The following is an 18,423-nucleotide window of genomic DNA, read 5'->3' as shown; positions in this document are numbered from 1 at the left end:
TTCGATGAGGGTGCTGGTCATGAGTTCAGAGAAATTGTCCCATTCGTTGACCTTTTAGAAGTCGGCCACACTCTCCTCTTCACTGGCAAACCCTGTTTGCTTGATGTGGCAATCGGAATCTTGGCATCTCTGTTCACCAGTCAAGGAATCGACTGTATCCTGCCACATTGACCTGAACAAGGCTTACTCGTGCATTTTCGGCGCTTAGAGGCCAATCGACCACGGCCGAATAGCACGGTGTTGGGCTCTCAACGAAGCTAGTCTGATAGTCAATGGATACATTTTTTGATCTTGGATAAGCGAGATGACCGTTAGGAAACAGGACTGAAGATTATTTGTCGGTAGTTATTGCTGCAAGATCCGTTCGTTTCCAGCTTTCTGAGACCAAATGAAGCTTAGGGAATGTAGAGCATTAATCGTATCGTATGCAGTATGTAATTGATTTGTGGAGATGACCATCTTGTGAGTTGAACCTGGTTATGCGCCACTGCTGACGGCCGCGGCTAGCTGCAAGACGTGAATCAGTCGAACGTCAGTGGTCATCTATATAACGAGACCATTCCTGATTCAGAGTGGGGAGAATATCAGACGATTATTGAATCATATGCGTGGCGGATCCAGTATCTAGAGCTTGATAATTACCAAGGTGGTCTGTTGTATGGAGTAGATTACTGGTATATTCCCTTAGGTACTGATGGGTATCTCCACTCTTACCGCAGGATAACGTCAAACTCAGACTCGGGACAGTTAAGCGTCGGGTAGAGGCAGATTCCGAGGTATCCATCATTCTCTCTGACTACTCTTAACCAAAAGCTAGTCTACCCCGTAAATCCTGAGAGTTAGATGATCCACAGCCGTCTCTGCTAAGCGAGACCTCGTGCCAAGGGGACCCGTTACTGCTAGAGTGCCTTGGCTCCGGAGCCTTACCGGTTGGGGAGCGGAGGCAACGCAGCCGACCGAATGAGGAATACAGCTGGTATGGTTGCTATTGGTGGCATATTGTGATTTACGGCCAATTCATCCTTTTTGCCTACCTTTCGAAATGAAGGAGCTGCAATCAGGGGGCCCGTGCTTCAGTCAGCGAGGGTAAAATCCTGAATCCAACTTGGATGCTTTTTCACCCAGCCGAGTGTACCTTGGAGACTTGACAGTGTATACAGGCAATGCTATGTTGGGGATGAGTCCAGTCATGCTTCGTCGTGCTTGTTTGTGGTTCCCAAGGTCCAGAATTGTGTCTCGCGTGGTTTTACAGTTCATCCCTCTCTGATTGGTGCAACCAGATCTCAGCCTCGGCTTAGTGGCAAGATATTCCTGATAAGCCAATCATATACTGTAATTTCATCGTTGTGGAATGCGACACGGAGCGGACTCCGCATCGAGCCTTGACCTATTCAGTCTAGCGGCATCCTTTCCCCTTGCAGCCCTGAATCGCAGTGGACTTCGGCTAGCCCAGACCGAATCTGAGACTTTGACACCATGAGAATCCCTAAGCTCTGCTGAAGGCGTGGCACAATTGACTTTCAATGTCATCCACTCCTTTCCACTTGTGGACTGGGGCCCTTCCCCCTTCCCCACCAGCTGAATTCCATTTCCGACGTTGGGCTCTGGAGTCTGGGGTCATCCCCAGTTTGACACGCAGGGAACCCGGGAAGGCGGGCATCTCTCCCGAACAGAAACGACTAGTCTTCAGATTTCGGGCAGTTTGACTCGCTTTCTCATAGCTTTCCAAAGTGTCTGTCCCTTGTTTTAGAGGGCAGAGCCATCGTGTGTCCCATCGCTCGTGTCAACCACAGCGTCGGTAACAAGCATCGGCCTGGTCAATGTGCGTGACCCCCCCGGTCGAAAAGGTAAAACCAGGTGGATTATAAGAACCTCATGCTGTCCCACCCATCCTAGTCAATTCGCGGATCCTTTTCCGTCTCCTCTATTGATCCCTCCATCCGAAACAGTAATCTGCTCAACTCAATTCTATTCTCAGAGGACAACCACCGACAGTATGTCGTCGACCGATGAGAAGCACGGCATCTCGGTGGAGCATGGCTCGCCCGACTCCGACACCGGGACCAAGCCTGCCGTGCCTGTTGGTCATGGCGGTGCGGCCAAGCTCGAGGGTGCGAAGACGAGGAAGGTTTACAACGTTAGTTACCGCAGAAGTTGGCCATCAACACCATCTTAACAACTGTGTTGACGAGAGAGTCGAATAGGCCGAGTTGTATGCCGCCATCAACGAAACTTCTATCCCCAGATGGAGCAAGGAGTCGATCCACTTGTACTGTGCGTGTGGAACACATTGCCGCTAATATCGATACAAGTCCTGACAACCGCTAGTCTGCATCTTCATCTCCTTCTGCTGTGCTTGTGCCAACGGTTATGATGGTGTGTGACTTGGGAACTTTCGTTATGGGCACAACCCTAATTCGAGGATAGGTTCGCTCATGGGAGCGATTCTCGCCATGAAGCACTATCAGAGTACCTTCCACACCGGTATGGACGGCCCCAAGGTCTCCCTGGTGACGTCCCTCTATACCCTGTAAGTCCTCTTACGAACACACTGTTTGAGAGGCTCCATCTCATGTATCCTATTCGCAGTGGTTCCATCGCCGCGACCCCCTTTAGTCCCATTATTTCCGACAGGCTCGGTCGTCGCAAGTGTATGTTCGTGGGTGCCTGGATCATTATCGCCGGTTCCATCATTATCGCGACTGCGAACCATCTCTCCCAGTTCTACGTCGGTCGCGTGGTTCTTGGTTTCGGTATCCAGGTCATGGTCGTGTCTGCCCCCGCTTACGCTGTTGAGATTTCTCCTCCCCACTGGCGTGGACGTGCTGTTGGTGAGTCGCTTGCAACCGCTGAAGTCTTTTTTTTAATCAATTGCTTAACCGAGTAGGTTTCTACAATTGCGGCTGGTTCGGTGGTTCCATCCCCGCTGCGGCCATTACCTACGGCTGCAACTTCATCGACAACGACTTCTCGTGGCGTATTCCCTTCATCTTGCAGTGCTTTGCCTGCGTCATTGTCATCTGCTCCATCTGGTTCATTCCCGAGTCGCCTCGTTGGCAGATAGCCCACGGCCAGGAAGAGTCGGCCATCGAGTTCCTGACCAAGTACCACGGTAATGGCAACCGCAATGCCCGCCTGGTCCTCCTGGAGGTCGAGGAGATGAGGGAGGGTATTCGTTTGGATGGTATCGACAAGAGATGGTGGGATTGTAAGTGCTTCCATTCACCAACCTCTAGTGCTGGAACTGATCGATCGGCTAGACCGCCCATTCTTCTTCACTCACAGCGGTCGCTGGCGTTTCCTCCAGGTCATGATGATCTCCGTCTTTGGTCAGTGGTCCGGTAACGGTCTGGGTTACTTCAACGCCACTATCTACAACACCCTGGGCTACACCTCCAGCTCTATGCAGCTGCTCATGAACTTGATCAACTCTATCGTTTCCACCATCGGCGCTCTGACCGCCGTCGCCCTTACCGATCGCATGCCTCGTCGAAAGGTTCTGGTCTGGGGTACTTTTGGTACGTTCCTATCTCCGCTTCAACTGCTGAATCGCCACTGACTCTTTAGCTTGTGCCATCACCATGGCCGTCAACGCCGGTGTTTCCGAGCCCCTGATCAAGCAGACCGCCACTGGCAACATCAACAAAACCTACGGCCAGACCGCCGTCGCCTTCTACTACCTCTTCAACATCGTCTTCTCCTTCACCTATACCCCCCTGCAGGGTGTCATTCCCGCCGAGGCCCTCGAAACCACCACTCGTGCCAAGGGTCTCGCCCTGTCCGGTTTTATGGTCAGCTGCATCGGTTTCGTCAGCCAGTACGCCAGCCCGATTGGTTTGCAGAATATCTCCACCCACTACTTTTGGATTTTCGTCGGCTGGGACTTGTTCGAGTCTCTCTGCTGGTATCTGTTTGGGTATGTCCTCTTTTCTGTCTCCAATGAAGCTAGTCTGACCGGAATAGTGTTGAATCGCAGGGTCGTACGCTCGAGGAACTCGAGTGGGTCTACCAGCAGCCCAAGCCCGTCAAGGCCTCTCTCCAGGTCGACAAGGTTGTTGTCCAGCCCGACGGACACGTCATCGAGAAGATCGCTGACGAGGCTTGATTGTCGCTTGGGTATATCTCTGGTAAATGAAGGTGACTGTGCCTATAGCCTATTTAATGAAACGGTCCGACTAGTTCTTGTCTGATGATTTCATGACACGGTCACTGATGGTGATGTATAATATGATTCGTGCATTCTTGAATATATACGTTTAATTTGGACGGTCTGCTGGCATTTACTCGGTGATCTATGAATTACATGATGTAGGGTCGCCAACTAGGATCGCATTGGCGTGTTCACTGAGAAGCCTGCAAGAAAGTACAAATCTACCCAACGACAGTTTAATTCACTCCTTACGTAGATAGCAAGAGTCAGTTGATGTATGGGGCGAATGCGAGATAGGTCTTGCCGTAATGCCGTCCTCTAATTCATAGTATGCGTCATGGATATTAGCAGCGCCTGCCCCGGCCTAAGGCATGTCATACTTCCCGAAAGGGAAGGCGAGCACTCCTCCGCACCAGGCAGCCAGCATTGCCCTCGATTGTCTCCTTTTCCTCATCTCCTCACATTCACAATCCCTCTCATCTTCATTCACCACAAGGACTCTGACCAAGGAAAACTTGTTTTTATTCACTGGTGTCAAATTCCATTCTCCTTTCTCACGAAGATATAAAGGGGTCTTCCCACCGAGCTTCCTGCCTGTTCCCTCCACACTCTTGGAAACCTTTCTTATCTTCTTCTCTTTTGTTTTCTAACTGTTATCCTAACATTCGCTTACCTACACTCGCTTTCTATATACAGTTTTACCGACTCAATCTTTTTTTTTCCCATTATTAAACATGCCTGCTCTCGTAGAGTACAAGTATGCTTGGATCGTCCCGGTCCTCTTCCTAGCCTGGTTCGTTTGCAAGGCTGCTGGGAGGTCTTGGACCGACTGAGAACCTTTGTCACGGGTTGGCAGTACCCTGTGCTCAAGTGGGAGCCTCCCGCGGTGGCCAGGTGAGCCATTCCTCTTAACTCTGAATGTGAAAGCATAGGCTGACGATTTTAATGGCTGCGAGTTTAGGTTCAATCGTCATGGCTTCCTGTCCTCTCTGGAATCATATGTGCATCTCCAGCCAAGCCTGAACACTCATCATTCATCACATCAAGCACGTATAACACCATCCGCACCAATGACATCCACTGAGCTGGATGCGCATGCGTCCCCAAGGGGACAACCTCCTGCTGCCGGGTCTCCTCCTGGCTTTCCCGCTGGCTCCCAGGGGCCTTCGGCCAGTCTGCCGCCTCGGGCTCCGCCCCGCCACCAGCTGATTGCTCTCCGGGCTCTGCCCCGGCCCCCTCCTCTGGCGAGCCCCCCAAACCCACTGCCACCGGGGCCGGCTAACCACCCATGGGAGAAAGATAATCTGCCCTTCGGAGGACCTAGACAGGGAGATGTGACAGTCTAGTGCAACCTAGTTGCAACTGTGTTGGCTCTGCCAACAACCCTTCTCCCGCCAATCTTCCTCCACCACCGCCACCAATGCATGTGACCAAGGCCCGGGCCGGGCCGAAAAAGGCAACGAGCCTGGCCCCTGAGAAACGAGATTCGACGGCCAGCAAGTCCAGCACAAGCAGTGGCGGTGGGTTTCAGCCCACTGTGAGGGCCTCCGCGAGGCTCTAGTCTCCCCCGGCCTATGACGCCGACCTGGGCACAGCCTAGCCGGCCGTGGTTCGGCCCCTGATGATGGTTGGGACGGCCGGAAAGGGGCGATCCTGCCCGGTCCATACGGTCAAGTCCGCTTGGAATCTGTGCAATCGCCGCTCTATCAACAGCATACTAAGCACGTCGAGCATTGATGACACTGACGCTAGAGATGCTCGACGTGCTTAGTGTGCCCAGATTCCAAGCGGACTTGACCGTATTTGCAGCTGTGATACAAACCGAACGGGACCATATCGCGAATAAAAGATTTGCAAAGTTCAAGCTGTTTTTGAAAAAGGACCAAATGTAGAAGCAGAGAGGAAGCCTCGAAAATATCAGACATGCGCTGATATTACTTGCCATCCGGCAGGGTGCGCTAGTCGCACAGACCTGTGTTGCCTCATGTACAATAGTATAATCAAGTCTTGTTTTCCCACACCTTGTTCGGCCAGGGCCTTTTCTCGCGTCCAAAGCTTGGCACAAAGAGCCGAAGATTTACCTGAGACATTCTGCGGAAGGGGAAGATTCCATTTGTTCTGCTCTGCATGTCTGCTTTCTTGAGTTATGTTTCCAGTCTCGGTTCCGGCATCTCGCGTTTCCGTCTGCTTGATTTTTAACCTCCGTGTTCACTGTTTACTCCATGCAAATTGCGTTCCCTTAATTGCTCCGAGATAGCTCTCGATAACACGACAATGTGCCATCTGGCCGTATGCCTCCCAGCCATATTTACAAAATCATAAATCATGCTGTAGCTTTTAGAGAATGCCATGATAGAATCGATTAGTTTCCTAGTTCAAAACGCCAATAAGGCTTAAGTACAAGAGTGATGGTTCACAGCCGTCGCAAGCAATTCAAGAGAGCGACCTGTCATTCGTCCCGGATGTGATCAAGAGTACCTTGAGCAGTTTACAGACGGTCCGTCCAGGTTAGATAGTATTAAATACTCTTTCTGAATAAGCTCTGGATAAGACCGCTAGTCCAATTTGAAGCGGTCATGGGGAAGCACGCGCAACTGGAAGATAGATAGTGCTAGTGACATCAGATCTCCCCATCCAGATGAACTTTGCGATAGAGGATAGTTCAGTATACAGCAGTCTGGTCGTGGGGTAGACGTCTCAGTGCGGTGTTGATAAGACCTACTGACAGGGACCAGACTCACGTCTACGAGACAACGTCCACGCATCTTCCTTTTATGTATGAGACTTTCCTTAGTTCGCACGGTCTTGTCTTTGATTTCGGTCGGAGGATCCAGACCTGACGCCGGTACACGGGGACGACCCGCAGTTCTGCTGTATACCTTAGTATAACTTCAGCCCTAATGTAGTGATATTTGTGACATCACCACCGCCAACGTCTTATACCCATGGATTTCTCACGGATTGTTTACCAAAACAGGCAACCAAGTCTTGTTACTTCCTCTTTCAATAAACATGTAGCCTTTAGAGGATTGCTTCTGCGTTGTGCATTGTAGATTGTCGTACTCGAGTCCCCTCTGTAACAACCGCATCCACCACGTTTTCCTGCCATCACATTAAGGAATTCATCATACCATACGCCTTTAGGCAACTTCTACAATTACCAATCAAATAAACGCAAAAATGGACAACGATCAAGAATTCAATGGAATTCGTTTGCAGTTCGCCCTCGACGGCACTGCCGTCGCCATTCTGTGCTTCTGTTTTCTGCTTATGGCGCTTCCGCGCTCACCAGTTGTAAGGGGGATAACGCACCACATGTATGGGTAAGTCATACTGACTACCTTGGCGATTCCAGAATAAGGACAGTTACTAACTGATACTTGTTATAGTGATACCGGCCACTGCCCTGGCTGCAGGTGTGCGTGCGTGACTGCGGGACCGACCGCCCCCTCCTCCTCCAACGGCGACGACGAAGATGAAGACAAGGAGGACGATGGCAATGACGAGGAAGGAGGGTAAAAGGACAAATGTGACTGAGGGTTTGGTCAGGTGACCTTCAAATTGGCATAGTGTATTTTGAGTCGTCCATCGAATGAAATGTTGACGCATGCTCTTCTGGCACATCGTAAGAGTCTTGTTTATTTCTGTAATGATCTGATAACGGTCCAATCAAGCGATTGCAGATACATCTGACCCGGGTAAGCCATCTTAAGTCGGGATGTCGGATTCCGAAGAGGAATGGTCTCAAGAATGAATTGCACGACTCATACTGACCTCATACCATGGACACCAAACAGCTGCCAAATCTTGTGCGAAGTTTTCCCCCGACAATCACCTCACATAGGAAAGCTTCACACAAAAAAAGATGTTTTTATTTCGCAAGAAGAAGAAGGACGGGGAGGAGGAAACGCCCAAGTGCGAACGGAAATTCAAGTCGGCCCACAAACGATGGAAGAACAACTGGTACTACGATGAGCCAAGAACGCGAGGAACGCAGAAGCGGATCAATGTCCAGAACAATCAGGTCAACCCCTTTCTAGAACTGGAGGCACGCGGTTTCGCCATACTTCAGCGGCGACATCGTTTGATGCAATTACTGGGAGACGAGGAGAATCCAGCCGTCACGGAGAAGCGTCCACCGGGTTATATCACCCAGACGCAGCGAGAGCTCTTCCAAAAGGCCGTCCAGGACCTCATGGTCGACTACTGGAAGAATGCAGCCGGATTGCGAACGATGCAGGAGTCGTGGAAACGTGAATATGAATTGGAGAAGCTGCAGCTGCTCCGTGCACACAAAGACCGCCATGGCCGGCTTTTTGCTTGGGTATGGGACCAGGAGAAATGCGCGGATCTCGGAGGCTGCTGTGGGCAGACGTGCGGCTGTTGCAAGAAGCCGCTACTGACATACCTGCGCCCTTCGGACGATGGGGAGGAAGTCCACGGTGTCTATGGACATTGTACCGAGGAGTGTGCCTGTTGTATCAGGGGCGGTCGTCGTCGACCTCCCCATCCGCGCCTTCCTCCAGCACCTGATAAGGGTATGTTTTGAGGTTATGAAGGAGCGCCTTCCTTGACCTGGCTAAGCTTGCGTTGAACAGAATATGTAGCTTCGTGTCGCTGTCGAGTTGTTGTCTTCTTCTCTTTTGTTTTCTAACTGTTATTATAACATTCGCTACCTACACTCGCTTTTTATATACAATTTTACAATCAATTTCTTATTTCCATTTTCAGCATGCCGGAACTTGTAGAGTACAGGTATGCTTGGCTCGTCCCCGTCTTCTTCCTAGCCTGGTTTGTTTGCAAGGCTGCTGGGAGGGTCTTCGACCAGGTTGCTGACGAGGTCGGCACCCGTCTGAGACCCTTAGTCAGGGATTGGCAGCCCCCGGTGTTCAATGTAGAATGAGCAGAGAGAGGTTCAGAATATGAAGATATTTCGTTAATTTGTTATGTATGTAAATCTATGTTTACTATTATATAGTGGAAGGAGCAATCTACTAGGCGAGATCATGTGATTAGATCTCCACCATACTGAGTATGGCCACACACCCCTAGATTTGATTAATGAGGTCGCAGCCACTTCCTAATTAGGCAGTTAATCCATGATTATAGTGTTATAATCTGCTATTTATAGTGCTCTGCTAGGCTAAGCCTAGTGCCTTAAAGAATTAATTAAACTTCAGATGACTAAGTAGCTTTATTATGAGATCTATAATCATCTTATCTATTAAAAGATACTGTAGGATAGAGTTGCATAACTGAACTGCAAAAATTGAATCCAACCCTCACTGAACCTGCAGTAGTGAGGGTTTGGTGCCTAGCCTAGGGAATCACTTTAGGTTTGAGTTCCCTACCCCGGGCCCAATTCAGGTTCAGTGAAAACCATTAGTTTTAATTTTTGTGGTTTTTGCGGATTAGGTGAAACCACCTAATCTAATTAAAGGTAATATAGAAGCATTACATATTAAAAAAATAGGTTAAGTTAATTAAGTACTCTAACTATAGTTAGATTTTATAAAGATAAGATAATAAAGCAGAACTCCTTAATTATATTAAAAATCTACTAACTCACCCCTCTGTAAGCTCTTTAAAATACCCTGGTTAATAATCTATATAGTAAGGGTAACTTAGTTAAGCCTAAGATACTACTTAAGAAATAATAATCTATATTATAGATAGATAATTATTATCTCTATTAGATCCCTCTTTACTAGAACCTCCTCCCTTAGACCTATTTCTTATAGACACCTCTTACTAAGATATATCTATCTTATCATCTTTATTAAAGCCACCCTAATCTTCTTTAGCCTTACTAATATACTACTTAATATCCTAATTAACCTAATTATCCTTCTCTATATTAATATCTGTCTTGCTAACCTTATTAAGTAAAAACTGGAATTCCTAATTAATTTTAAATTAATCTATATATATTAAGAGTATAATAGACTATATTATCTTAGGGTTTAGGTAGCTATATTAGTAGTAGTAGATATCCTAAGCTATACTAAATAGATTTTCTAGCCTAATACTAGTTACTAGGATAGTAAGAAAGTCTTAAGTAATTAAGATAAGTATTAGATATTAAGAGATATTCTTCTTTCACTAGTTAAGAATATTAAAGAAGTTATTATATAGAAGGTAACCTAGAATCTTACTATAGTTAGATTAATAAAAGAATAGTAAGAGAAGGGGAACTTACTTTCTCTAAGATATTTAAAAAGTTTATTACTAGTAGATACTTTATCTAGAGAAATCTAGTGTTATTTTAACTTATAAAGGGCATAATTTAAGCTAATTAATAATACTTAGATAGATAATAGAGCTTAAGCCTATAGATACTTCTTTCTATAATAGTTAAAGATCTTTCTAAGCTTAGTATAATATTCTTTAATCTAGTTATAGCTATCATCTGCCTAAGAAGCACTTTTAAAGAATAAAAGCTTTTAATATAGATTAAGAATTATACTAATAGTATAAATAAGACTATAAAAGCTATAGATCTTCTTATAGTAGTCCTTTAACTTAGTATATATAGCCTGTAGAACCTTATAGAGTTATTTTTTCTAGAGCTATCTCTTATCCTAAAGGAGTGCTATTAAATCTTTAAGATAATTAAAGAGATATTTATAGATATTAAAGACTTAATATACTATAGCTCTAGTATATTCTAAGAATGTAGTTATATAGAAGTAGAAATTATAAAGAAGCTAAAGAAGATACTTAATATATTATTATTCTTCTAGACTAAGACTAAAGGAAGAGATATTATTCTCTAGCTAAATCTTAATAAAATATTATATAGGTTTATATAATTAATTAGTATACTTTAATATTAGATATATTAAATTCTATTATATTTTGCAATCYAGAAGCAGGAGTAGTGGACTACTAGTATTTAAAGATATTTAGATTTATTAAAAGAATTCTCTTTATTTTAGGCTTATAAGAATAAAGTATATAAGCTTTTAAATCTATATACTAGTTAGTATAAATCTAACTATAGTTAGATTTAATATACCTTTTTTATTATTTAGAGGAGGCCCTTTTCCTTAATCTTATAGTCCTTATTATTCTACTCTATAGTAAGGTCATTATTCTATACCTAGATATAAAGTATATAAAGAAAAGCAGTCACTACTAATTAAATTATATAAATAAGGTAAGGTAAATAGTATTAAGATTTAAGAAGTTAGTAAAACTCTAGATTAAAGAAGAAAGTTAATATCTAATTACTCTACTTAAGTTACTCCTTTAGTATTATTATAAGCTTAGTAAATATTATTCTATTATTAYTTATATTATTAGTAGTAATCCTAAGAATCTATTAACTTAAYTTATACTTTTCTARAACTTTTATTAYTACTAAAGTAAGTYACTCCCYAGTATACTTACTAAAGACTAGTAGGAAACTAAGAAGAACCTTATAATAGTAGAATTTAGRATAGATCTAGTAGCTAGTAATTACTATAAAAGRTTTCTAGTCTAGACTTATCTAGTAATTAAGTRTAATTAATACCTTTATATCTARTARAAGAGAARTAAGTAGTTCTTAATATATACTTATAGTAAGATCTATAAGATATATCTTAACCTTATTATAGTTTAGGATTAAAAGATATAATACTAGCCTAGTAATTATATTAAGTATTTACTTAAATTATATATACTTAATAGTTTAGAAGGAAAGATAATATATAATTAAAAATTATATAACTTAATCTCTAAATCCCTATACTAAATATTACAAAGTATATATATTAACCTAGGTAAAATATAGTATAATATTAGTAGTTAATCTAACTAAGATTAGATTTATAGAAATATACTATTATCTATAATAAGTATATAGTAATAGTCTATTTACTTATAGTAGATAGACTATTACCTTTCTATAAACACTTCTAACTAATTAGGTGTAACTTCATGGTTATAGTACTAGAATAATCTAAATATAGATAATAGAGAAGTATATAATAGTATTTATAATAGACTTTAGGTTCACCTTATAATTATATAACTACTTTATTAAAATAAGTCTAGGCTAATAAATATTTCTTACCTCCCTATTTTATTCTTTTCTTCTTAATTAAGTCATCCTGTATCTTCCCCTATCTTATTTTATTCTACTATATAATAAAGATATCCTTTATATGCATAAACTCCTTAGTTAAAGTATAATCCTTAAGGGAGGGAAATTTAATAACTTAGTCCTATTTATTAGGCCTTATAAGGATCTTAAGGCCTGTAGGAATAGGTATAGGACTAGATAGAGAAGAGTTAATTAGGGGATCTACTAAAGAAAAGAAAATATCACTAGATAAAGACTGCTAGTGTAGAAGTACTAGAGATAAGGGATAATAAGAAGATAACCCTTTAGGTAGACTTATCTTAGATATAAGAAATAATATATTTAAAGTTAGGGAGTTAAGGTAATAGAGAAGTTTATAATATTATAGTAGGTTTATAACTTTATTAAAGCTAAAAAGGGCTAAAGGCATAACTAGATACCTAGAGAAGATAAGATTTAAATCTAATTATAGTTAGTTTCAGAAATAACCTAGTTTAAATCTAACTATAGTTAGATTAGGGACTTACTAAGAGGAACTCTACTATTTTACTAAACTATCTAAATACTTAAAGACTCTAAACTATTAACTTATTATTAGCCTATATATAATTAAATCCCTCTAGCTACTTATAGTTAGCCTAAAAAATATTAATCTAACTAAGGTTAGATTATGGATATACTAAGAAAAATTTTCCTATAGTAGAAACTCTACTATATCCATCAACCCTTAGCCCTCAGCAAATTCCTCTAACTATAAGTACTTAGTATTAGATAATACTAATTTATCTATACCCCCCTCTTCTTTATAAAGGTCATCTAGGCTAACTTCTATAACCTTAAATCTATACTACTTATAGATAGCCCTTATTTTATTCTATAGTAACTATATAATTATATAATTACTCTGCTCTAAGGCATCTTTAGAAGATTTAATAAGTCTAGTAATATTATAGTAATACTATTATATCTACTAGTCTAATAGGCTTAGTGCACTAGTAATTAGTTAAAGCTTAGGGACTTTAATTAGAGCTATCTAAGTATCTAAAGAAAAGTTAGTTAATATTATTCTAACTATAGTTAGATTAATAAACCTCTCTTCCTTTTCCCTATTACTAGGTAATAAAGAGTATTCTTTACTACCTTCTTAGCTACTGCCTTAATTCTTAACTAAACCTAATTAATATACTCTATATAATCTAGAGGCTATGCCTTTAGGAAACCCTTCTTTCTTTTCTTTATAGTAGTAGGAGGTATATTAAGATTAAGTAATAGAGTAATTATATCTAGCTCCTTATTCTAATTATCTAGATTAATACTATATCTATATTTCTAGAGCATAATAGCAGCTTACTTAACCAGGTCTAATACTATATTATATTCTTTCTATAATTAAGTTTACTAGTTAGTATATCTCTAACTATAGTTAGAATTAAGGTTCCTATACCTTAAATTAAAAGACTATTTCTTATCTATTTCTTTTTAAAACTACTTTCTTCTATCTATACTTATAAGTAGTTAGCATTATTCTTTTAGTCTTCTAATACTAGAGTATAGCTCTGAGTATATCTGCCTTAAATATAAAGTAATTTCTAATAGTAAGAGAATTAAGACTAGATATTTTATAGAGTAATTAATTTTCTTTAAAATTAGCTTAGATAAAGATATCCCCCTAAGGGTTATATAGAGTAAATATAGCTTCCTAGTCTAGTATTAGTATATAATCTAACCATGGTTAGATTAATTATACTTATAAGATTTTTAGTTATATTAAAGCAGGATATTAGACCTTAAAAATAAGGCCTAATACTCTAATAAATAAGGGTAATAATCCTTACCTAATAAGATATAGAAAAGCAGGCTATATATACTTCTATTAGAGGTAAGATTACTATAATCTAGAAATCTCCTAGTAGGGCCTTAAGCTAAACTATTAATTAGTTAACTATCTTCTAACTATAATTAAAATTACAGTACTTACCTAATCCTTAATACTCTTATTATACTATATTATCTTATTCTCCACTTCTTTCCAGAGTAACTTAAGGAATTTAAGTAAAAGTTCTAATTTATTACTATTAATAGTATATAGATATTTAGTATCTTAGGTTTAGAGCTTTATATAGGTAAATAATATTTTCTTAATCTAAGATACCTAAGTAAAATCCTTTAGGTCTAGAGATACCTTTTTAGGATAGACCTAACTTAGCTCTATCTAAAGTATTATATAGTATAGAATATCCTTAACTTTATTAGAAATATCCTTCTCTAGATCCACCTAGTCTTACCTAAATTATTAGCTATATTAGTATAATATCTAATTATAGTTAGATTTCACAGCTTACTATTTAGGGCATAGTAAGTTTTTATATACACATAGATTATGCTAGATCTAGATATAGTCTTAATCTCTAAGTATCTATAAAAAGCTAGGGTAATGTATAGTAAAAAGTTTACTATTAAGCTCTATATATAATTTTAAGGGAGATAGCTTAACTTAAGACTAGTACTAGGGATCTAGTAGCTAAGGGCTTTAATATTTCTTACTATTATACTAATAGTCCTCCCTTATAGGGAAGAAGAGGAGGTAAAGTAGAAAATCTAGCTATCTAGCCTTAATACTTATAATTAACTACTAGTCTTTAAATAATATAATAACTATATAATTACTAAAGATTTTCTCTATAAACTTAAGGAACTTATTAATCTCTGAAATCTAGATCTAACTATAGTTAGTATATTTAAAGATAATTAATAAATAATAGACTTACTTTATCAAGCTTTATAGTAATAATCTTATTAATAAGTATCTATTTAAATACTTATTCCCTATAATAGGTCTAGTAAAATTAGTATATAAGGTCTCTCATCTTCTTATAATATAGGGTATTTAAGATTCTCTAGGGATTATTACTTAAGATTCTAAAAATAGTATATAGCTAAGTACTAAGAGGGCTTAGATTTAAAAGATCTTACTACTCTAAGGTAGTAAGTTTCTAAAACTACTTAATAATCTATAATATACTATAGCTATTACTATTTACTTTTTATATATTTTACCTATTTATAGATAAGGCTTGCTAAGTGTCTTTATCTATATTTATATTATTATAGATATTTATTAACTATATATACTTCTATTCTAAGTAAGCTTATATAATCTAACTCTAGTTAGATTATTTATACTTACTTTAGTAGTAGGCATTTTAGTCCCCTCCTTAGTAGCTTACAGGGCCTATTCCTATAAAAGCTCTTTAAGAGTACACACCTAGTGCTATCTATTATATAATATAAGGGTCCTACTATCCTATAGAATTTCTATAATCTTTATTACTTCAGCCTATAGAAAGTTAGTAAGTAGAATCTAACTATAGTTAGATTACTAATAAAATATACCTCTAGCCTACTCTTTATTTTATACTTTTTATAAAGCCTAGCTAGTTACTTAATAGCTRAATYATCCTTTATAAAATCTAAACTACTATTAGGGGAAAGGTRGTRCTTTAAAATAATATTAAAAAACTCTAGAGATGTACTTACCTTAAGTATATCTAGTTATAAAAAATAATAAATACCTAATATAAATTAGTCTTTTAGTTAGGTAATCTAAATAATATTAAGGGCTTAGTTATAATTATCTTTCCCCTAATTAGTATTAAGGCACTGCATATTAATAGTAACTAAACCCAGGAATTAGGCCTTAATCTTTTAGTTAATAGTATTATCTATTATAACCAGAGTTTTCAACTCCTTTTTCTTCTTAGGGGCCATGTCAAAAACTAGAACTAATTTAAATTAGTAGTAATCTAACTAAGGTTAGATTAAGGCTACTAACTAGTAACCCTAAAAGTTAATTTAATTCTTAGATAAAGTTTTGATTGGTTTGTTAGAAAATTAAGAGAGGGAYAATCTAACYRTGRTTAGATTAGGRGGRAAGGTAGATRATTATAGAGRAGTTAATAATACTTTTAAAAAATAGTCTATTTTTTAAATATGCGGGGAGAATAGAGGTCTAAGTTTATTTAAGTAAGAAATATTAGTATATCTATATATATATATATATAATTTACTACTATTCACATTCTTACATAGGGTAGAATGCGCAATCTAATCTATTCTTATTTAATATTTACTATTATATTAAGATTTAAAAAATTAGTATATAAGGACCTATATATATAGGGCTAGCTAATTAGATACCTTATATTATATAACTTTATAARAGCTTAATTTAATRAATAATCTCTAYATAGTTACTCTRTAGTTAAAGCTCTAAGTCTCTAACTAATATATAATTAAATTAATAATCTCTACTAATAACTTCAGTAGATAATACCCTYATTAATATTAGAGTTCTAATCTAACCATRGTTAGATTAGGATTAATATACTAAGAGAAGTTAGAACTAAAGTTAGGAGGGTRCTAAACTATAATACTATAATATTAACTAGTATATATATAACTTTAGGGAAGTCTTTTAGATATATAATAATATCTAGTAATTATTATTACTCTTTATATAGTTAGTTAGACCTTAYATTCCTACCTAGTCTAGGTTAAAATATAAAAGAAGACTRGAATCCCTTAAAGTTARTAARATATATATAGGGTAGCTRCTAGCCTACCYCCTAYCCTTATACTCTTTAAAGACTCTATATCCTTTATAACTATGAATATCCTAATACCACTGTCTAGAATAAATACATGGAACTGAAGCAGAAATTAACTATAGTTAGATTTAGGAAAACTATACCTAACTAGTTATATAATAAGGAAAGATTTTATAATTATAAAAACTCTACTAAGCACCTATACCCCCTAATTAAAATTTTACCACTATAGGAACTCTAGTAAGAAATAATATATTTTAAAGTTAGAGACTAAATATAATAGATAAGTTAGTAATATTATAATATATCTATTAAAGCTAAAAAGGGCTAAATATATAACTAAAGATAGAGAGAAGAATTAGAAGATAAAGTTTAAATCTAACTATAGTTAGTTTCAGAAATAATAAAAGTTCCTAGGTTAGATTAGAGATATACTAAGAGGAACTCTACTATTCTACTAAACTATCTAAATACTAGAAGACCCTAAACTATTAACTTACTACCCTTCTAGCTACTTATAGATTGCCTAAACAGAATTAGTTTATATTAATCTAACYATRRTTARATTAATAAAACYATACCTAATTARTTACTRTCCCTRTTAGGCYCTACTATTTTTATTATTCTTATYATATTCTTYACCCCCTTTAATATTATTTACTAGTTATTCCTCYATACCTAGAAGGAAGTYATCTTTAYATCTATACTYTATATTAAGGGCCTTAATCTTATTAATTAAGGYCTATACTTACTTATTTTTATTATTAGTAAGAGTRAYYTAGCTATCCTCCTAGAGTTTCTTTAACTTTCTTATATATGCATGCCTTGCAGTATTAGAGAGATAGTTAAGAGTAATAGATAGGTATTAGGCTATATTCTCTCCTAGCTCTTTATTAGACCTACCCTAATTATTAACTATATAACCTAATTAGCTATCTTATTAATCTAACCTTAGTTAGAATATAGTCCCTACCTTATAATCATCTCTACTTCCTACTAGGTGGCTTTTTAAGGCTATTTTTTAATATATTATTAGCTATATCTCTTACACTAGTATAGACTTTATCCTTATTAGTAATAAGTACCTCTAGGCACTATTTTAAGAAACCTAACTTATACTAAGGGGTTAGATTAGCCTGGGGAGCAGTCTCTTATTAATTAAAGATAAGTATAGTAAGGTCTTTAGCTAAATTATCTATATTAGGTTTATAGCTAAAATATTCTAAGATAAATATATATTATTAGAGTATAGTAATAGTAATTTTATACTTCTCTTATTATAGATAAGTATCTTACTATAGTTAGATTAGTAGGGGCCCTTAACTTACTAAACTCTCTATAATCTTTAGAGCTTATTAGCTTTTATTTAAGGTATTTACCTTTTATCTCTATAATAATATATCTAGTATAAGCTTCTTTAGCTCTTAGTAGTACTAGAGAGAGCCTATAATAGTTGCCTTAAGAGTAAGAGAGGAATGATTTATAGCTATATCTAAGGAAGGGACTTTCTAGAGAAGCCTATTCTATAAGAAATTACCCTTACTAGTAATATTACCCTAGGGGGAATAAGGCATCTAAATCTTACCCTAGTATATAGT

The 18,423-nt window shown here is 38.1% G+C and overlaps 4 protein-coding genes across 4 annotated transcripts; all 4 read left to right on the top strand.

Annotated features, from left to right (window-relative positions):
• Positions 1–1,996: 1,996 nt before the first annotated feature.
• Aspvir_009116 (putative MFS lactose permease) lies at positions 1,997–4,105 on the top strand (the record flags this gene model as incomplete). Its single annotated transcript, XM_043272268.1, has 8 exons — positions 1,997–2,137; positions 2,205–2,274; positions 2,428–2,530; positions 2,590–2,831; positions 2,888–3,208; positions 3,261–3,518; positions 3,568–3,916; positions 3,964–4,105. The coding sequence occupies 8 exons, from the start codon at positions 1,997–1,999 to the stop codon at positions 4,103–4,105; spliced, it is 1,626 nt and encodes a 541-aa protein (XP_043128203.1).
• A 1,115-nt stretch (positions 4,106–5,220) lies between these two features.
• On the top strand, positions 5,221–5,496 carry Aspvir_009115 (uncharacterized protein; the record flags this gene model as incomplete). The annotated part of the gene is made up of 1 exon (XM_043272267.1): positions 5,221–5,496. The coding sequence occupies one exon, from the start codon at positions 5,221–5,223 to the stop codon at positions 5,494–5,496; it is 276 nt and encodes a 91-aa protein (XP_043128202.1).
• A 1,834-nt stretch (positions 5,497–7,330) lies between these two features.
• Aspvir_009114 (uncharacterized protein) lies at positions 7,331–7,669 on the top strand (the record flags this gene model as incomplete). Its single annotated transcript, XM_043272266.1, has 2 exons — positions 7,331–7,473; positions 7,540–7,669. The coding sequence occupies 2 exons, from the start codon at positions 7,331–7,333 to the stop codon at positions 7,667–7,669; spliced, it is 273 nt and encodes a 90-aa protein (XP_043128201.1).
• A 346-nt stretch (positions 7,670–8,015) lies between these two features.
• On the top strand, positions 8,016–8,699 carry Aspvir_009113 (uncharacterized protein; the record flags this gene model as incomplete). The annotated part of the gene is made up of 1 exon (XM_043272265.1): positions 8,016–8,699. One exon carries the CDS (start codon positions 8,016–8,018, stop codon positions 8,697–8,699), a length of 684 nt encoding a protein of 227 aa, XP_043128200.1.
• Positions 8,700–18,423: the final 9,724 nt, after the last annotated feature.

The sequence above is a fragment of the Aspergillus viridinutans genome (assembly GCF_018404265.1).
Source record: "Aspergillus viridinutans IFM 47045 DNA, scaffold_7, whole genome shotgun sequence".
Lineage (NCBI taxonomy): Eukaryota > Fungi > Ascomycota > Eurotiomycetes > Eurotiales > Aspergillaceae > Aspergillus > Aspergillus viridinutans.
Note: the sequence above shows the minus strand (reverse complement) of the source record. Positions and strands in the feature narration are given on the sequence as shown.